This window comes from Chlorocebus sabaeus, chromosome 1, assembly GCF_047675955.1.
Source record: "Chlorocebus sabaeus isolate Y175 chromosome 1, mChlSab1.0.hap1, whole genome shotgun sequence".
NCBI lineage: Eukaryota > Metazoa > Chordata > Mammalia > Primates > Cercopithecidae > Chlorocebus > Chlorocebus sabaeus.
In genome coordinates, this window is record NC_132904.1 from 55035748 (window position 1) to 55054770 (window position 19023).

At 38.0% G+C, this 19023-nt stretch overlaps 1 protein-coding gene and 1 non-coding gene across 10 annotated transcripts in view; both read left to right on the forward strand.

The window, feature by feature from the left end:
* Nucleotides 1–19023, forward strand: part of SBF2 (SET binding factor 2) — a 519305-nt gene that overhangs the window by 452113 nt on the left and 48169 nt on the right. For 5 of the 9 annotated variants that reach the window (XM_073018389.1, XM_008007157.3, XM_073018417.1 and 2 more), the window contains 5 exons: nucleotides 2484–2629; nucleotides 5376–5574; nucleotides 12644–12840; nucleotides 15546–15686; nucleotides 16729–16824. In XM_073018389.1, coding sequence (XP_072874490.1) covers nucleotides 2484–2629; nucleotides 5376–5574; nucleotides 12644–12840; nucleotides 15546–15686; nucleotides 16729–16824 — 779 coding nt within the window. The remainder of the gene's footprint in view (nucleotides 1–2483; nucleotides 2630–5375; nucleotides 5575–12643; nucleotides 12841–15545; nucleotides 15687–16728; nucleotides 16825–19023) is intronic. The other 4 variants (XM_073018410.1, XM_008007164.3, XM_073018437.1 and 1 more) reach the window with 1 other exon arrangement.
* On the forward strand, nucleotides 1363–1424 carry LOC119624593 (U7 small nuclear RNA). The gene has a single exon (XR_005240752.1). It is a non-coding gene; the product is annotated as a U7 small nuclear RNA (small nuclear RNA).

Here is a 19023-nt window from a genome sequence, read left to right on the forward strand (position 1 = left end):
TGCTTTTATCTAGAAACAGGAGGCTTTATTTTCTGTTTTACGTAACTCTTTTGAACATTCCAAACTTACAGAAAATTCATAACAGTAGTACAAAGAATTTCTGTATATATTTTACCCAGATTCACCAAGAGTTTCTACTTTGGTCCATTTGTTTATCATTCTCTCTCTTATATATACACATTTTTTTTTTTTGAGCCATTTGAGTTAGATATAAGATGTCCCTTTATCCTTAAGTACATCACATAAATACGTTAAGTAATGTATTTATCCTTAAATATATTTCCTAAGAACAAAGATATTACCTTTTATTTTTTTTATTTTTTAAATTTATTTATTATACTTTAAGTTCTGGAATATATGTGCAGAACGCACAGGTTTATTACATAGGTATACATGTGCCATGGTGGTTTGCTACACCCATCAACCTGTCATCTAGGTTTTAAGCCCCACATGCATTAGGTATTTGTCCTAATGCCCTCTATCCCCTTGCCCAACATTATCTTACATAAGCACAGTAATCAAAACCGGAAAATTTAATTAATATAAAACTTTTACCTAACCCAGAGTCTATATTCACATTGTGTTAATGATCCTTTTTTAGTTTAGTACCTAAACTTTTTTATTCCTGGTCCAGGATCTAATCCAGGATCAGGCATTGCATTTGGTTGTCATATTTCTTCAGTATGAACCCTTATTTTCTAGAAAGTTTTTAGAAATTTATGTTGAAAGTTTTAAACTTCAGTTATTACAAAATAACAGTTGTTTTAAGTTATCTTCCATCAGTGATAAAATATAAGGGCTAAAATTTCATTCATTGTTAACCATGTAGAATGTGGGCATCTGCCAATACAAATTATAATACTAGGGAGAGCTTTACAGACTTTGGAAAAGAGGCCATTCCTTTTGCCTGAAAGAAGGGTAGATTGGGGATTATAGAAGATTTGAGGTTTCAGACAGTATATTATTTCTCAGTTGCACAGCTAGCCACCTGTATTACCTGGTAAGCAAAGGAGACCAGAAATATCCAGGTATGGTATGCTGAAGCATGACCAAGTTCCTAGGGATTTACAGCAGTGGACCAAGCATCTTGTCTTAGCACCATAGGGTTGCAGAGGAGCCTATGATGTTTGTTATCTCAGCCTTCAATGGAAGAGACAAAGCTTTGTGTGATATTTTACATTTACAAACTATCAGAAACATGTATATTTATATTAGTTTCAGAAATATATACTTGTATCAAGCCTGTTGTATCAGCTGCAACAGAGATATAGCAATTTTAAGAGTTGCCTGGGTATATGAAACAAAAGATATAGCTTTAGCTGGGAAAAAAGTTCAGAACTCCCATAGAGTTTAAGTTATACCTGGTGTTACAGCTCTTTTGGAATTTGTCTAGCGGGCTTTCCATTTTTTGCCAGAAAGCCCACTAATAAAAATTAAAAAATAAAAATAAAAGTTATACAAGTGACTTACAATAGGTTTAATTTAGCAAATATCAGTATTCTATGCTTCCCAGCAGTTATCTCAAACTTGTTTCATAACCTTCAGGTTTACATTGCAAATAACTAAAGATGGAGTCTGGTGAAACTGTTTGACCATAAAAGAAGCCTTATCACTTTTTACTGAATGGCAGGAAAACACCAGAAGAGTTATTTGTGATAGAGAAGAATATAATCAATAATCAAGAACAGTCTTCAGAATCTTCACCTCCATCTGATTAGTCAGGAAATAGGTTCTCTGTTTAATTCTCTGGATTGCCTAGATTTTGTCAGCAAGAAGGGGTAAATTGTTTGAATAAATAAAGTACTTTTAGGTCCAAATGATTTACATCTTAATTTCCCTTTAATTAAAGCTGATTCTCAAAAGGATACTCAAGTTTCTGATTTATTTTTATCCTCTCAAAAAAGGGGAATTATATTATTTTTCTATGCTTCTTAAGGTTTACAGCTAATTAGAGTCAGGACATCACATATACACACTTAAAACAGTTAAGAAATAAGCAAATGTATTGCCAACTATGAAGGTCATATGATCTTAGAGAAAGTCTTGGGAGTTGGTAGAAAGAGAGTTTGAGTAAGTAGAGAAGCAGGCAGGCTAGCTTTCCATGTAGGAGGACTCCAACAAGCATGCTTTGTGGGAACTGTGATAGGGACAGTGGCATGGGGATAACCAGAGTGGGTTCAGGGCAGTCCTCCCCAAAAAGCCAAACCAAGGAGTTTAGATTTGGGGTGATAAGTAGTTTGCGTCTCACTTTACGTTTTCCTGCACGTTTTGCCTAAGACAGTGTCCTGATGACAATGATGTTTTATGGGAAATTAGTTTACTGCCATATTAAAAATAACCTAAAGAAGGAGAGGCTTAACAAAAGTCTGGACCAGTAGTGGCTGTGGGAAAGGAAAAGAAACAATTTGAGCTAAGTAGGTATCAACAATACAAGTAGTGCTTTTATATTAAGTTGACATTCTCTTTGGTTTTATGACTTGTAGTACCTTCTCAAAAACAATTGTGAAAGGTGCCAAAAGGGCAGGGAAAATGACAATTGGACGGCAATATTTACTGAAGAAGAAGACAGGGACAATTGTGGAAGAAAGAGTAAATCGTCCTGGATGGAATGAAGATGATGATGTATCTGGTATGTGAGAACTTGAATTTCCTTCATTATTCAACTTTCTTATATGAATAAGAGACTAAGATGTAGTTGCGCTTAAATTTTGATTCACGAAAACCTAGATCTCATGAGAAGATGGAAGCACTTACCAGCTTCTTAGAACTGGGGGAAAAATATTTTCCCAGTATTCCATTGTTCAGGTAATATTTTGTTAAATTATACTTCTTCTTTACTAAATCCATACAGCTAATTGGTCATTTTTATGTGGGTCTCATTAAAAGAAGAAAGAAGGAAACCTCACTGCATGGGAAATTTAGGTATAGGGTAGTCCCCTGTATCTTATTCTTCTAGAATAAGAATTTAAGGTAAGGACATTGAACATTTCAAGTTGAAGATTTCAGTTTTTGGTAAGAACATTGTTGGTGCTCTTAATCAAAATGGGGGACCTAAGATGAAGGAATACTTAGGTCATGAGAAAAAATACTTGCTAAATATTTGAAAGAACAGCTACAATACCTCTGAGTGGGAAAAATAGAGGCAGAAAGCTAGTAGCAAAATGTCTGAGTGACTGTTTCCCATTCTTAACCCAGTATCAAATATGCTATGGAATCAGCACTACAGAAAAGGTGATATAATGGGAGGCAGAATGCCATTACACCCTTTTTTTCCCCTTCAGGATCTTAGAATCAGTCACCAGTGGTTATGCAAGAACTACTACTACTAACAACAACATTTTTAAAAAGAAACCTCATCTTTAGAGAAAGCACTGGCTAACAGGTCTCCATTTTCAGTTGCTGGGATAAAGAACCTATGTGGGCTGGGCACAGTGGCTCATGCCTATAATCCCAGCACTCTGGGAGGCTAAGGCAGGCAGATCACTTGAGGCCAGGAGTTCGAGACCAGCCTGGCCAACATGGCGAAACCCTGTCTCTACTAAAAATACAAAATTTTAGCCAGGCATGGTGGCACGCACCTGTAGTCCCAACTGCTCAGGGGGCTGAGGCATGAGAATTGCTTGAACTTGGGAGGAGAAGGTTGCAGTGAGCCAAGATGGCACCACTGCACTCCAGCCTGGGTGGGACAGAGCAAGACTCTGCCTCAAAAAATAAAAATAAAAAAGAACCTATGTGGTTTTGTATGTATGTATGCATGCCCTAGGTGAGAATGTATACATACAAGCTTGCCTCTGGGGGCAGTGAAAATACCCACCATTACATTACTGAAATAACCATTTGTTGGAACCCTGATCTTTTCGCAGTCGTATGTCAAGCCATAAAAATATTATTGCTACCCATCACTATTGACTCTTCTAACTCAATTTTTTTATGTTTCATGGAACAAAACTTATTATTCTATGATAATTATTCTAAAAGACAAAATTATATAATGTTCTTTGCTCCTCTGAAAATAAAAGGCCAACACAGAATTGATACCTGATTATATTGCATTGTGAAGTTCACAAATTGAAACACGAATTGAAGTTCACAAATTGAAACACAGCTGTTGATTTTCTGCTTTTATAAAATATATTTTAATGAAAGAGGGCCATAGCTTTGCCTGCACATTAGTACTTTGAGTACATTTTCAAAAACTTTGAAAGCTTGATTTGATGTCTCTTACTTTCAAAATAAATAAGGAAGTAAATTAGGACAGTTTTTAACATGGAATTTGTTTTTTTTTTTTTTTTTTTTCCAGTTAGAACATGCAGTACCAATTAGGAATGTCCTTTTAAAAAAAAAAGCCTCCCTAAAATATTTGATTATTGAGTAAATTCTTCCACATCTAAAATCGTAAAGGATTCTGTAACCTGTGATTGTAAAACTGTGAGGGGGTTTCCCACGTACACCACATCCTCTAACAAAAATATTTCCAGGAAAAAAGTGTAACTTCTTTATACCTCTCTGAGGAAATACAGTTCTTTTTCCCTCTAATGAACTTCTGGTTAATCCAGAAATTTCTAGTAAAAGTTTATGGTCTGAAAAGTAAACCGAAATCTGGATGATGAGCTTGTATAGTGATTATACGAAAGATAAATTTTACTGATGGGTTAGCCTCTGACAAACTTTGGGTGTTTTTATAGAGTCCTAAATGGAAATCACTGCAATTTGACAATAAGCAAGCCTGCGTGAAACAGAACAGTGTAGGTAATAAATTCAAAATTATATTGTTTTTAGAAATTATTTAAAGGTATTATTTTCCTGACATTTTTTAGTTGAATTACTGATATTTTATTTCTTGACTATTCATTACACTTTTAATTTATGTTTATTTAAGTGTGATCCCTCACAGAAGTTATATGATTTAATTTGTGATATACATAATACTTGTCATCCTAATATAAACCTGTCTTGGTGTAAGGGTCTTCTTCAAAAGGAAGTGGGACTTTTTTGGGTTTTTTTGTTTGTTTGTTTGTTTGTTTTTGAGACAGAGTCTTGCTCGGTTGCCCAGGCTGCAGTGCTGTGGCACAGTCTCAGCTCACTGCAACCTCCGCCTCCCGGGTTCCAGTGATTCTCCTGCCTCAGCCTCCCAAGTAGCTGGGATTACAGGTGACTGCCACCACGCCAGGCCAATTTTTTGTAGTTTTAGTAGAGATGAGATTTTACCATGTTGGTCAGGCTGGTCTCGAACTCCTGACCTCGTGATCCGCCTGCCTCGGCCTCCCAAAGTGCTGGGATTACAGGTGTGAGCCACCATGCCCAGCCCAAAAGGAAGTTTTTAATCCTGTGCTTTGAGCTAATCATTTCTTCAATATCTGTCTCTACCGTCCCAGTTTCAGATGAGAGTGAGCTCCCCACAAGTACCACCCTGAAGGCCTCCGAGAAGTCTACAATGGAACAGTTGGTGGAAAAGGCTTGTTTCAGAGACTATCAGCGTTTAGGTTTAGGAACCATAAGTGGCAGCTCTTCCCGTTCAAGACCCGAGTATTTTCGAATTACTGCCTCCAACAGGATGTATTCACTCTGCCGGAGGTAAGTGTGTCAGTGGGCTCCAAAAAGAGGTCTTCTTTCCTTTCTTCTCATTTGAATCTTTAATAGGCTATTTGCATCCATAGCCCTGAGATAGATAAAAATGCCTGAAAATAAGAACCGGGTTTCCAGGATATGAGCAAGCATCTCATTGGCATTTTTGGAACAATTACCTTACTGAAAGTACCTCCAGTAGGTAAGAAGGTGAAAGGTAAACTACTCACCCCTCTATGAATTTCTCTTGTCTCTCTCTTCCCAGTTTGCTTCTTTTCTAGCATAACTAAAGATAACTTGAAGAACAGGATTTTCCCAGGCCAATAGAAGACATGAAAGTCATTTGTAGGCTGGGGAGCCACAAACTCTTTCTATAAAGGGTCAGTTGGTACATATTTTCAGTTTATGAGCCATAGAGTCTTTTGTTGCAACTATTCAACTGTGCCGCAAAAGCAGCCACAGAGAGTGAGGAAATGAGTGGGCATGGCCATTTGTGGCCCACAGGCTATAATTTGCTGACCCAGGTGTAGGCAAGGGTTTCTTACGCCGTCTAACTGGAATGTTTTCAAGGGAATATTACTTAAAGGATGTAAATAAAGAGACATTTTCTTTTTCCTGTTCTTGTCATCTCTCACTGGTTTTCGAATATTTTGAGCCTTATTCCATGCTTTACTATATGTAAATATATATTTTCTAAAATTACGTTTTCACCATTCACAAGTTTAGTCATTTTCATCTCTAGGTAAGTTGTTTTCTTTGCATTTATAAATTCCTGCTTAAACAGCTCTGAAAGCACTTTGTAAATTGTAAGCTTTGTACATATTTTAGAAAGTTGTCTTAATGTTACTGTTGGTTTCAACTCTGTTGCTCTTGAAGATAGATATGTCATTTTAAATGACAATTTAAGTTTACAAATATTAATATGAAACTTGAGAAACAAGTTGGGAATATAGTTTTGAGATTGTGGCCAAATAAATATTTTGAATGAAGTTCTGAAAAATTGGGACTCTCAGTATGCAGTAATTTTTCTGGAATTCTCTGTCATTCTAACTAAATTTTCTCTGAAGATAAGTCGTGTTGTTGGGGTATGATGTCCTGCTGTTTGGAAAGTTTGCTATCAAAATTATGCCAGCCATTGAGAAAACGGACTCATTTATCATTCCAATCTGTCAGAAGTAAAATAAAATTTTAGTAGATGACTTATTAGAACACTGTTTATAAAGCATTTATGGTGGTAAAAAGTAATATATATCCATTAAGTTTTAGCAGGAAGGAAATGGAATAAAAAATAATCCAAAAGAAGGCAAGAAAGGAAAAAAAAGGGGATATAGAACAAATGGAATAAATAACAAGTACTAAGATGGTAGATTTAAATTCAAATATATCCATAATTGCATTAATTATTAATTGACTAAATGTTCCAATTCAAAGAAAGAGATCAGGCTTTGCTTTAAAAAAAAAAAAAAAAAAAAAAAAAAGGTGGGCACAGTGGCTCATGCCTGTAATCCCAGCACTTTGGGAGGCCAAGATGGGTGGATCACGAGGTCAAGAGATGGAGACCATCCTGGCCAACATGTATCTACTAAAAATACAAAAATTAGCTGGGCATGGTGGTGCATACCTGTAGTCCCAGGTACTCGGGAGGCTGAGGCAGGAGAATCACTTGAACCTTGGAGGCGGAGGTTACAGTGAGCCGAGATCACACCACTGCACTCCAGCCTGGTGACAGAGCAACACTCTGTCTCAAAAGAAAAAAAAAAGCTTTCTGCTGCTTTTAAGGGACAAATCTAATATACAAATATGTAAAAAGGTAGAAAGTAAAAGGATAGAAAAAATATACCACACAAAACTAACTTTAAAAAAAGTTGTTGTCACTATATGAATATCAAAGTGACTTTAAAAGCAATAAGAAAGGATGGTTCATAATGACAAAAGGTTTATTTTACACACAGTAATTCATTAAGACCAAATGGAGTTTATTATAGGAATAGAGTACTGGTTTGACATCTGAAAATCAGTCAGTGTAATTTACCACATTAACAGAATTAAAAAGAAGTTTATTATATAAAGAAAAGCATTTTGGAAATGCAGAGTACACTTATGAGTTTTATTTATGTGAATTTATGTATGTAAATTCTATATTTTTTGTCACATTTATGACTTTTAGAAAAAAGCTCTCAGCAAAATAGAGTAACAATGAGCTCCCCATGAGTAGCACCCCGAAGGCCTCAGAGGCATCTGCAGTGGAACAGTGGGTAGCTCCTTAATCTTCCGTCTTAGAAATCCTACAAGGAAATTACTTATCTTAAAATTAAATAAAATATTAAAAGCTTTTTCTCTGAAATCCAGACAAGGATGCCCATTATCACCATTTCTATTCAGTGTTGTACTAGAGGTCTTAGGTAGTGCAGAGAGACAAGAAAAGTAATAAAAGGTATAAAGATTGAAAAGAAAGAAATAAAACTGCCATTACTCACAGATGACCAAAATGCACATGTAGAAAATCTGAAGGAATCTACCCATAAACTTTTAAAATTATTAAGTGGACTTAGTACAGGGTCACTGATAAGGTCACTAGTACAAGGTCATTTACAATAATTAGTCATATATATATTTAAAACATTATTACAAAATGAAATTTTCAAAAAGTGATGCTGTTTTGGTACTATTCCTACTATTTACAGTAGCACTAAAAAACATTACTTAGATGAATCTAATAACCTGTGCAAGACCTCTACATGGAATACTTAAAACAATATTGAAGATCATTGAAGAGCTAAATAAGTAGATATTTCAGGTTCTTAGATTAGAATATTCAATATTCTAAAACTGAATTTTCCTGAAATTGTTCTATAGAATCAACAGAGTCCCAATCTCAGCAAAGTGTTAATGGAAACTGAAAAGGTAATTCTAAGAGTTACATAAAAATGCAGAAGACAAAGAGTAGCCAAGTATTACAGAATAATACTATAGGATGTCAAGACTTTTTATAAAGCTACAGTAAATAAGACAGTATAGGATTGACACGAGAATGAACAAATTGACCAGTGGAGCAAAACAGGGAATATATTAAACAGAAACACCCCAACGTATGTGGATACTTGATTTAAGATAAAAATAACACAAGAGCAGTGGATAGAAGATGTTTTTTTCAATAAAGGATGCTGGGAAAAATTAATCTTGACCTCTACCTTATACCATTTACAAAAGTTAATTCCCATTGACATATAGATCTATATGTAAAAGGTTAAAACAATAAAACAATAGGTTTGTTATTAAGGTTAAAACAAACTTAAAACAATAAAGCTTCTAGAAGATAAGAGAATGTCTTCATGACCTTGAAGTATAGGGAAAGATTTCTTGGGATGGGAAAAACATTATCTATAAAGTAAAAAATTAATAAAGTTAGAACTTCTGTATATCAGGAGATATCAAGAGAGTAAAAAGGACTATAAATTGGTTAAATAACTTTGGAAAGTTGTCTAATGCTATCTAAACATTTAAACATCTACTGAACATATTCATAACCTGTTACCTAGAAATTCTCCTCTTAGGTAGAGTAGAATTTCTAACAGAAATATATACGTGCTCCCAAAAGACATCTACAAGAATGTTCATGGCAACATTCTTAATAATTAAAAAAACTAGAAACTACTCAAAATCAACAAGAGAGTAAATAAATGGTATTATACTCACACAGTGAAATACTATACAGTAATGAAAATGAACAAACTACACGTGAGTACAATAACACAAATGGAGCTCATAAACATAATATTGAGCAAAAGAAGCCAAACATGAAAGAATAAACTCTGTTGATTCCCTTTATCTAGAATTCAAAAAGAAGCGAAACTCATCCACATTGTTAGCATTCAGGACAGTAGTAATCTTTTTTTTTTTTTTTTTTTTTTGAGACACGGTCTTGCTCTGTCTCCCAGGCTGGAGTGCAGTGATGCGATTCCAATTCACTGCAGCCTCAACCTCCCTGGCTCAAGCGATCCTTCCATCTCAGCCTTCTGAGTAGCTGGTACTAGGCGCATCCCACCAAATCTGGCTAATTTTCTTTTTACTTTATTTATTTTTGTAGAGAAGAGGTCTCACTATGTTGCCCAGGCTGGTCTCGAGCTCCTAGGCTCAAGCAATCCTCCCAGCTCAGCCTCCCAAGTGCTGGGATTACAGGTGTAAGCCACCGTGCCAGGCAGGATAGTGGTAATCTTTAAGGAGGAGGAAGAAATAGTGACTGGGAGGAAATACTAGATCTTGGATGCTTGTAGTGGTCCATTTCTTGACCTAGGTGGTAGTGATATCACCTGGATTTTGAGCACTTGTATGTGAATTATGCTTGAATTAAAAAGTTTCCACAACAGCTTCTGAAGCCTAGTCTACCTCTTGAGAGTTAACTGTGGAGCCCAGAGCTGAAGGCTCTGAGTAGTGGGTTAGGATGGGAAATTGATATCTTTCATTATGAAATGAGACTGGTACTGAGAGTGGCTTCTATTGGTCTTTAGGCTTCACACTATTTGCCCCAGCACTAGGGGCTATCCAGCTGTCATGCAAGCCCGCGTCAGGAAGCAGGAGAGAGTCGTAGATCTTGTATGTAACAGAGCATGGTCTGTGTGTAGTGCTCATTCACAGTGCAAGGAGATGAAGGGCAGGGAGTGAAGGAGTGTGCTCCTTCTTTACCAGTTATTGAAGTAGCTCCTGGAGCCATTAAACATTACTTCCTTATCTAATACACACTGTATCTTGAAGCAAGTTGGGAAAAACTGATATTCAGGTGGAGATAGAGGGTCCTAATCATGGAACTGACTTTTCAGTCTTCATGAGTGACTATGTCTGTAGCTTGGTCTTTTCATCAGTTTGTGGTATTAGAAAAATTCAGGTCACAACTTCCTAGAGCACCAAAGCCCTAGGCTTTCCAAATGCTTCTAAGGTATCATTGGTTAGGTATGGAAAGTTAATTTGGCATTCAGTAAAGTAGTTGAAGGTTATGATTTATGTGACCATAAACTAGATTTCCTCTCCCTCCTCTCAGCACTGGTTCTTATCAAGATAAGGGATAAGAAGTTCTGGAAATGGATAGTGGTGGTAGTTGCACAACATTGGGAATGTACTAAATGCCACTGGTTTGTACACATAAAAAAGGATAGCATGAATCCCAGCACTTCGGGAGGCCAAGGTGGGCGGAGCACCTAAGGTTGGGAGTCCGAGACCAGCCTGACCAACATGGAGAAACCCCATCTCTACCAAAAATACAAAAATAGCCGGGTTTGGTGGCGCATGTCTGTAATCCCAGCTACTCGGAAGGCTGAGGCAGGAGAATTGCCTGAACCGGGAGGCGGAGGTTGTGGTGAGCCGAGATCGCACCACTGCACTCCAGCCTAGGCATAAACAGCGAAACTCTGTCTCAAAAAATAAATAAATAAATAAATAAATAAAATAAATAAGGATACCATGGGCCGGGCGCAGTGGCTCACGCCTGTAATCCCAGCACTTTAGGAGGGCGAGGCATGTGGATCACCTGAGGTTGGGAGTTCAAGACCAGCCTGACCAACATGGAGAAACGTCTCTGCTGAAAATACAAAATTAACCAGGCATGGTGGCACATGCCTGTAATCCCAGCTACTCGGGAGGCTGAGGCAGGAGAATTGCTTGAACCCTGGAGGCAGAGATTGTGGTAAGCCGAGATCACGCCATTGCACTCCAGCCTGGGCAACAGAGTGAAATTCTGTCTCAAAAAAAGGATAGCATGGTAAATTTTATGTTAGGTATATTTTACCAAAATTTAAAAATCGCCAGCCAGGCGTGGTGGCTCATGCCTGTAATCCCAGCACTTTGGGAGGCTGGGGCGGGCTGATCACGAGGTCAGGAGATCAAGACCATCCTAGTCAACACGGTGAAACCCCGTCTCTACTAAAAATAAAAAAAAAAATAGTCAGGCGTGGTGGCAGGTGCCTGTAGTCCCAGCTGTTCGGGAGGCTGAGGCAGGAGAATGGCGAACCCGGGAGGTGGAGCTTGTAGTGAGCCGAGATCATGCCAATGCACTCCAGCCTGGGTGACAGAGCAAGACTGCATCTAAAAAAAAAAAATCACCAAAAAAAAGATACAGGCTTAGTAGTTAGGAGGTTATAAATACAAAATCTGTTTAGTGTAATATTTCTAAGTAAACTAAAAAGGGAAATGACTCTGAAACCTGCCTATCTTCTTGCATTTATTAATCTGTATGTATTCTTAAATGTTATTTTCCCAGCATCATATCCTGTAACTTTATAAGCTAATATTTTGAAGTCAGTATCAACATGTAGTGTTATTAACTATTTAAACTCATTTGACATTTGAACATATTGTTCTCATGCCAAAAATAATTTGGTTTTGGTTTTTAGCCTTTCACCATCTCAGGCAGTCTAATATTGGCATGCTCTATTCTCTGATGTCACCTCAGTGATCTGTGAATTGTTGACAGTTTGACTTGTCATTCTCATGAGGTTGACATTAATCCGGTAATCTTACAATCTTTATTTCAAGTTGTGGAAAAGTAATGTATAAGGCAAGTTCAACAGAGGCCTTTTTAAAGAATTCTACATAATATTTTTATTTTCTAAACTTATTCAGCAGAAGTCTGCAATATCAGTGAAAGGGGCTTTTTCCAAAAAAGACTACAGATCAGTGGATGAGTTAGCTATTTTCACCATCTAGGGATTTTCTTCTCAATCCCTGAAGAATTCAGGAGTTGAAACTAAATTCCATATTTGAAATATGTTGACCAGGCACAATGGCTCATGCCCATAATCCCAGCACTTTGGGAGGCTGAGGAAGGAGGATCGCTTGAGCCCAAAAATTTGAGACCAGCCTGGACAACAAAGTGAGACCCTGTCTTTACAAAAATAAAAATTAAATTAAAAAAGAAAAGAAATATATCTTACCCTTCAACTAATATGTTTCTGAATCTTAGAAAATTACTATGATATTAATATTCAATTTCTTATATTCTCTCTCCCTCTTCTCTCATTTCTTTCCCCTTCTCTTCCCCTCTGCTCCTTCCCCCAATCATTCTCTTCTCCCTTCTATGTCTCTGAAGCTATCCTGGCCTTTTAGTTGTACCTCAAGCTGTACAGGACAGTAGTTTACCGAGAGTAGCTCGCTGCTATCGACACAATCGCCTGCCTGTTGTATGTTGGAAGAACTCAAGAAGTGGTACTCTGCTCCTCCGATCTGGAGGATTCCATGGGAAGGGAGTCGTTGGTCTTTTCAAATCTCAAAACTCCCCTCAGGCCGGTAAGCATCTCTCTATAACACAATTACCACCCGTTCACATAAGGGTATTACTAAAAATAAAGGAAGTAAAATCTGGGAATGGAACCATTTCATCAAGTCTTGTCTCACACATGAACTTTTCCATTTTGCTACATACAACATGTACAGCTTAAACAAGAACTGTACTTGGTAGTGTGAGGCTCCACATTGAATTTGACATCTTAATATGTCTGGTCTGTACTTGGATTTTAATAGAAATTAATATAATAAAGTCTTTGGTCCTAGGCAATTTTCATTCCAGCAAACCAGAGTATCCACAGATGGAAACTAGGTTATACCAATCTTTTTTCTTCTGGGAAGCATCCAAATACATTTAACAGCTTCAGAGGCAAGACGAGATTCTGTGCCATATGATATGAGATATCCATCCTCATTCTTACAAGTCATACGCACAAACTAATGACTGCAAATGCTGCTTCAGGGGCTTTCAAGCAAAGAGGTTTTTAGGAAGCTAGCGAAATAATACGTACAGCTGCCCCATATTCTGAGGCTACTTGTGAGTACCATGTCTGAGGTCTTGAAGTCAGGAGCTGTGTTTTGCTGACGTTTCTCATAGCTTCTGCCTCATAATAGATACTCAAAAAAAAATTGAAACACTGGGCCACTAAGATATCAGATCCAATTTAGGGATGGCTGCGTTCTTCCACCTTTGGAAATGAAGTAAACTCAGAATCTGATTCATCAGGTACAACTGTGTGCTTTTTGAAAGTCAGCCAATGTTTTGATCATTAGGTTGACTGAGGGCAGCCTTCCACCTGCCTTGGAGTCTCACTATTGGTGTAATGGAAGGCAATTGACTTTTTACTGTTTCTCCTGTGAAACACTGTGTGCTCCCAAGCCACCTGGTGGGTATATTAGAACATAAGAAGGGGCCAGGTGCAATGGCTCATGCCTGTAGTCCCAGCTACTTGGAAGGCCAAGGTGGGAGGATTGCTTGCGCCCAGGAGTTCAAGACCAGCCTGGGCAACATGGCAAAACCCCATATCTACAAAAAAGTACAAAAATTAGCCGGGCATGGTGGCATGCACCTGAGTCCCAGCTATTCCAGAGGCTGAGGTGGGAGAATCGTTAGAGCCCATGAGGTAAAGGCTATAGTGAGGCACAGTTGCGCCACTGCACTCCAGCCTGAAAGAATGAGACCCTGTCTCAAAAAAATGAAATAAAATAATAATAAAATAGAACACAAGTGTATATAAGTTATGTAAAATGAGCAAATGATGTTAGGAGCACCGATAAGTGTATCGCTAAGCTTTTAGTTGGAAAACAACTGAAACTTATTCCACTGATTGCTGATTTTTTAAAATTTAATTTAAATTTACTGTATTTCATATTCAACTCACACCTTTACTCACAACTAATATCTTTTTTTGTTTGTTTTTTGTTTTTTTGTTTTGTTTTGTTTTTGTTTTGAGACGGAGTCTCACTCTGTTGCCCAAGCTGGAGTGCAATGGCACGATCTTGGCTCACTGCAACCTCCGCCTCCCAGGTTAAAGCGATTCTCCCACCTCACCCTCCCAAGTAGCTGGGTTTACAGGCGCCCACCACTACGCCTGGCTAATTTTTGTATTTTTAGTAGAGACGGGGTTTCACCATGTTTGTCAGGCTGGTCTCGAACTCCTGACCTCAGGTGATCTGCCCGCCTTAGCCTCCCAAAGTGCTGGGATTACAGATGTGAGCCACCGCGCCCTGCCGACAACTAATATCTTTGAAATTGCAATGCATCTTACAGTTGATGTGATCAGAAAGAATAGTGTCATAGTTTAAATGGCAGTGTTTTTTATTGATAAGCAGTGTTTATTCTTAGACAATAAACTAACAGTGCATCTTAGAATTGATGACATATTAAAGTTGATAAAATACAATAATACTAATTATTTATTTTCTATTCAGATTGTAAGAAAATTTATGAATATCTATTGTCCTTGTAGTGAGTCCATCCCCTATTCCTCTTTTAAAATGTCTGGGCCGATTTCAGTGATTCTGTTTTGCTTTACCCAAACCAGGCTCATATGCCCATCAACCCAGAATTGCTCTCACAATTGTGTATACTTTTTGCTCCTCATTTAGACGGACCAGGGATTGGCAGTAGTTGCTCCTGTCTTCTCCCCATGTTCTTCCACTCTTCCCTCTACAAATCCTTATAGGCTCATGTCCCCTGGTGGGACTGTGTGGCAAATTATTGAAATAAAATTACTGATATTGGAAAGTTCTTAACTCTACCCATTCTGGGATGTCAAAGGAACCCACTCCCAAACAATAACCTGGTAAGGATGGTTGGGGGATATCATCAAGGAGTTGTTGTTTGTAAATATTCATTTTAAGTTGCTTGGATAATGAGAAGCTATGCCCTGTGCTTTCAAGCCCAATCTATGCTTGGAAGGATAGCCCTGTGCTGGTTTTCCAGACCTGGGCTCTTTCTGAAAGGATAATGAGGCAATCAAGAAGTAGGTATGGTAAAACCAGCATTAAAATGGAGGATTAGCCATTTAATATACTGGCAATCTAAGTGGGGCTGGTTTCTATATTTGGATGTGGTAACTTGTAGACTATATAGAGAAAAATAAGCATAGATAGATAGATAGATAGATAGATAGATAGATAGATAGATAACTTGTTTTGTTAATACAGAGACAGTTTATTTTATTCAATATATTTTCCTTTTATAGCTCCTACCTCCTCTTTAGAGTCTTCCAGTAGCATAGAACAAGAGAAATACTTGCAAGCCTTACTGAATGCTGTTTCTGTCCATCAGAAACTCAGAGGCAACAGCACTCTTACTGTCAGACCAGCCTTTGCTCTATCTCCAGGTAAGACTTGATAATCCTTTTCTTCTTGACAGCTTCTAATGAAAGGTCAATTCTGTTCCCAGGGTTATTTGTACTGTTATTTGTTATTTGTACTGTTCCTTCACCAAGACTTCTTAGAAGTTTTACCTGGAAGGATTATAAGTTTAACTCTTTTTACTTAAAAATCTACTACTATTAATGTCTAGTAAATAGTAACGAACTTTAGAGATTCAGTTTTTTCTTTCTTTTTTTTTTTTTTTAGAGATGGGGTCTCACTATGTTGCCCAGTCTGGCCTCTAACTCCTGGGCTCAAGCAGTCTTCCCGCCTCAACCTCCCAAAGTACTGGGATTACAGGTGTGAGCCACCACACCCAGCTCAGTTTTTCCCTTTTCAAAAGAGTAATTGGAGAGGAAGTGAGGAATATAAATAAAGTCACCCTTTATTCCCATATTTATCTTTCATAGACTTTAAAATATTATTATGACATGGAATATGTAAGTGGAACATGTTTATTAAATGCGTATTTATTTAAATCATCATTTATAAGTTTGAAATTCCCAAAATATCTGCAACCTTTATGATTTTCAGTACAGTTTGTTTTCACTGGATTTGGATGAAGCCATTAAGACTTGTACTAATATTCTGTTTCAGTTATCATGTGATGGAACCCCAAAGGGTTCATGTAGAGGTAACCCTAATGTGTTAGACACAGGAGCATGTGACTTGAGAAGTTGGTCTCTTTGGCTTAATCAGCTATTTGAATTAGCTCAACATAAGCAGAAAGTGGCTTTTCTTGTAAAGTAACACCATGCATGCCTTGCTCCATTTATCATTAAATTCTGTGATTGCACTTGCCAAACCTAACTCTCTATAATCTTGCATATGTGTGTTATCTCTGATTAATAATAACATTGCCTTGTTATCTCTAATAAAGCTTTGGGTACTTAAAAGTACAATGTTTGGCAGCAATTAAACATGCTACACATGAAGATAACTTTTTGTCATTTGAGTAATGTTAACCCAAACAACATGGTTTTTGTTCTTCTTTTTGGCTGACTTTAGGGACTGAAAGGAGGACTTCAAGAATGTCCACTGTGCTTAAGCAGGTAGTGCCAGGACATTTGGATGTAAACCCATCCAATAGCTTTGCTCGAGGAGGTTAGTAAGATTGATTTTATAACTGAGCACTGATGCAAGCTTAAAAGCAGAAAGCATTTTTCTAGATAGTTGATATTTTCAATCAACTAATTATGGTTCAAATTGTTCTTAATTACCCTCTTCTGAATGAATGGTCAAATTTATTACTAGCATGATGACAGATGAACTTAGCCTCGTGGGACAAGAAGTATAATAATTGCTGATGTCATATATATTGATAAGTTTGGGAGCATTAGGAGGTAAGGGGAGCATGTCTGAATGACGAGTCAGCCCTGGGAGTACTCCATGATACTCCAGATTTGCAGGGCAGAAAGACCAATCAATCACAGAAGTATAGATAGTTAAGGAGAAGTGATTCCAGATCCAAGGAACTCCAAGTTCTGTTATTTTTGCTCTTGTCCTCTGAAATACTGCTTTGGAGAATAAGACATCGTGATATCCAGGTAGCTGCTGGCATGAGGAAATAGAGAAAGGCTAAGTATTCGTTCTTTTAAGCTCCATAAGGTCATCCACTTTGTTCTCTGGAAGTTTATGTGAGATTCTTTCACTCTGCAGAGGAAATTCCAGACCAGAATTTTTTTTTTTTTTTTTTTTTTTTTTTTTAAGACAGGGTCTCACTTTGTTGCCCAGGCTGGAGTGCAGTGGAACTATCATAGCTAACTAACTGCAGCCTCCAACTCCTGGGCTTGAGCAATCCTCCTGCCTCAAGCTCCCAAGGAGCTAAGACTACAGGTGTGTGCCACCACTCCCAGCTCAATTTTTAAAATATTTTTTGGGACAGAGTCTTACTATGTTGCCCAGGCTAGCCTTGAACTCCTGGCCTGAAGCAGTCCTCCCACCTGGGCTTCCCAAAGTGCTGGGATTACAGGCATGGAAAAGCACCTGGCCCCAGATATCTCAACTGTGAAGTCCCACTGTCTCACAATAGAGTCACAGAATCTTAGACTTTTCCTCTCATCCCCATATAATGATGAATAGCCTTAAAAAGATACTAAGTAGGCCGGGCACGGTGGCTCACACCTATAATCTCAGCACTTTGGGAGGCTGAGGCAAGCAGATCACCTGAGGTCAGGAATTCCAGACCAGCTTGGCCAACATGGTGAAACCCTGTCTCTACTAAAAATACTAAAATTAGCCAGGCGTGGTGGTGCATGCCTGCAGTGCAGTCCCAGCTACTGAGGAGGCTGAGGCAGGAGAATCACTTGAACCCGGGAGGCAGAGGTTGCAGTGAGCTGAGATTGCAACATTGCTGGGCAGCAAGAGCAAAACAAGAGCCGAGATCACTCCAGCCTGGGCAACAAGAGCAAAATTCCATCTCAAAAAAATTACACACACACATATGTACACACTAAGCAAGTAATCTTGTTTCTGCTTGAACATCATCAGTAATGGGAAACTCATTTCTTCCCCCAAAATAATCCCTTACATTTGGGAGCAACTCTATATGTTGCTTTCTCATACTGACCACCACTTTGACTTATTGGCCCTAGCTCTATCCTCTGAGGTTAGAAAGTAAGTGTAATCTCCCACACCTAAAACCCTTCAGGAAAAACTCTTGTCAGGCTTGCTTTCTACAAAATTCACTCTTTAAAAAATTCACTTTTTTCCCTTTTGAAAACCATACACATCCCCAATATTGGCCCTTTGGATACTTTCTTTTCCTGCCTTTAGTTAACTCTTAATATCCCCAGTTCAAATGGTTGTAGTCCGCTCACCATCCTTATCACTGTGAACACTCCACAGAGTTGAACCCAGCACTCTAGGTGTTCTCACACCCTAAAACTGCATTCGGCTCCATCACTAGGTTAACCCATGTGGAGATTAATATCATTTGAAGTCCCTGTCTGCTTCATATGTGCTATTGTTCTTAAAAACATACTGGCCTTGATGGTTGCTTTTTGGACCCACTAGCAGTGTTATAACTAGGAAATTTCATGTTTTGGGATGTGGACTGGTATTTTAGACCTTTGGACCCTGATTCTGTCTAGCAGTGCATTTGCTGTTTTGCAAGCCTTTTGTCATCCATACATTTGATGATTGTTCTCATGTGATTCTTTGTTTAAAAAAGTGTTGAACAAGCCAGAGCTAAAGACAGAGACCTACAGCAAAATAACATAAACCTCTCTGAAGAAAAAGATCAATCTGTTCATCTATACTGGTTATGAGTCTTCCCACTAAAACTCACCAGGCCCATATTTC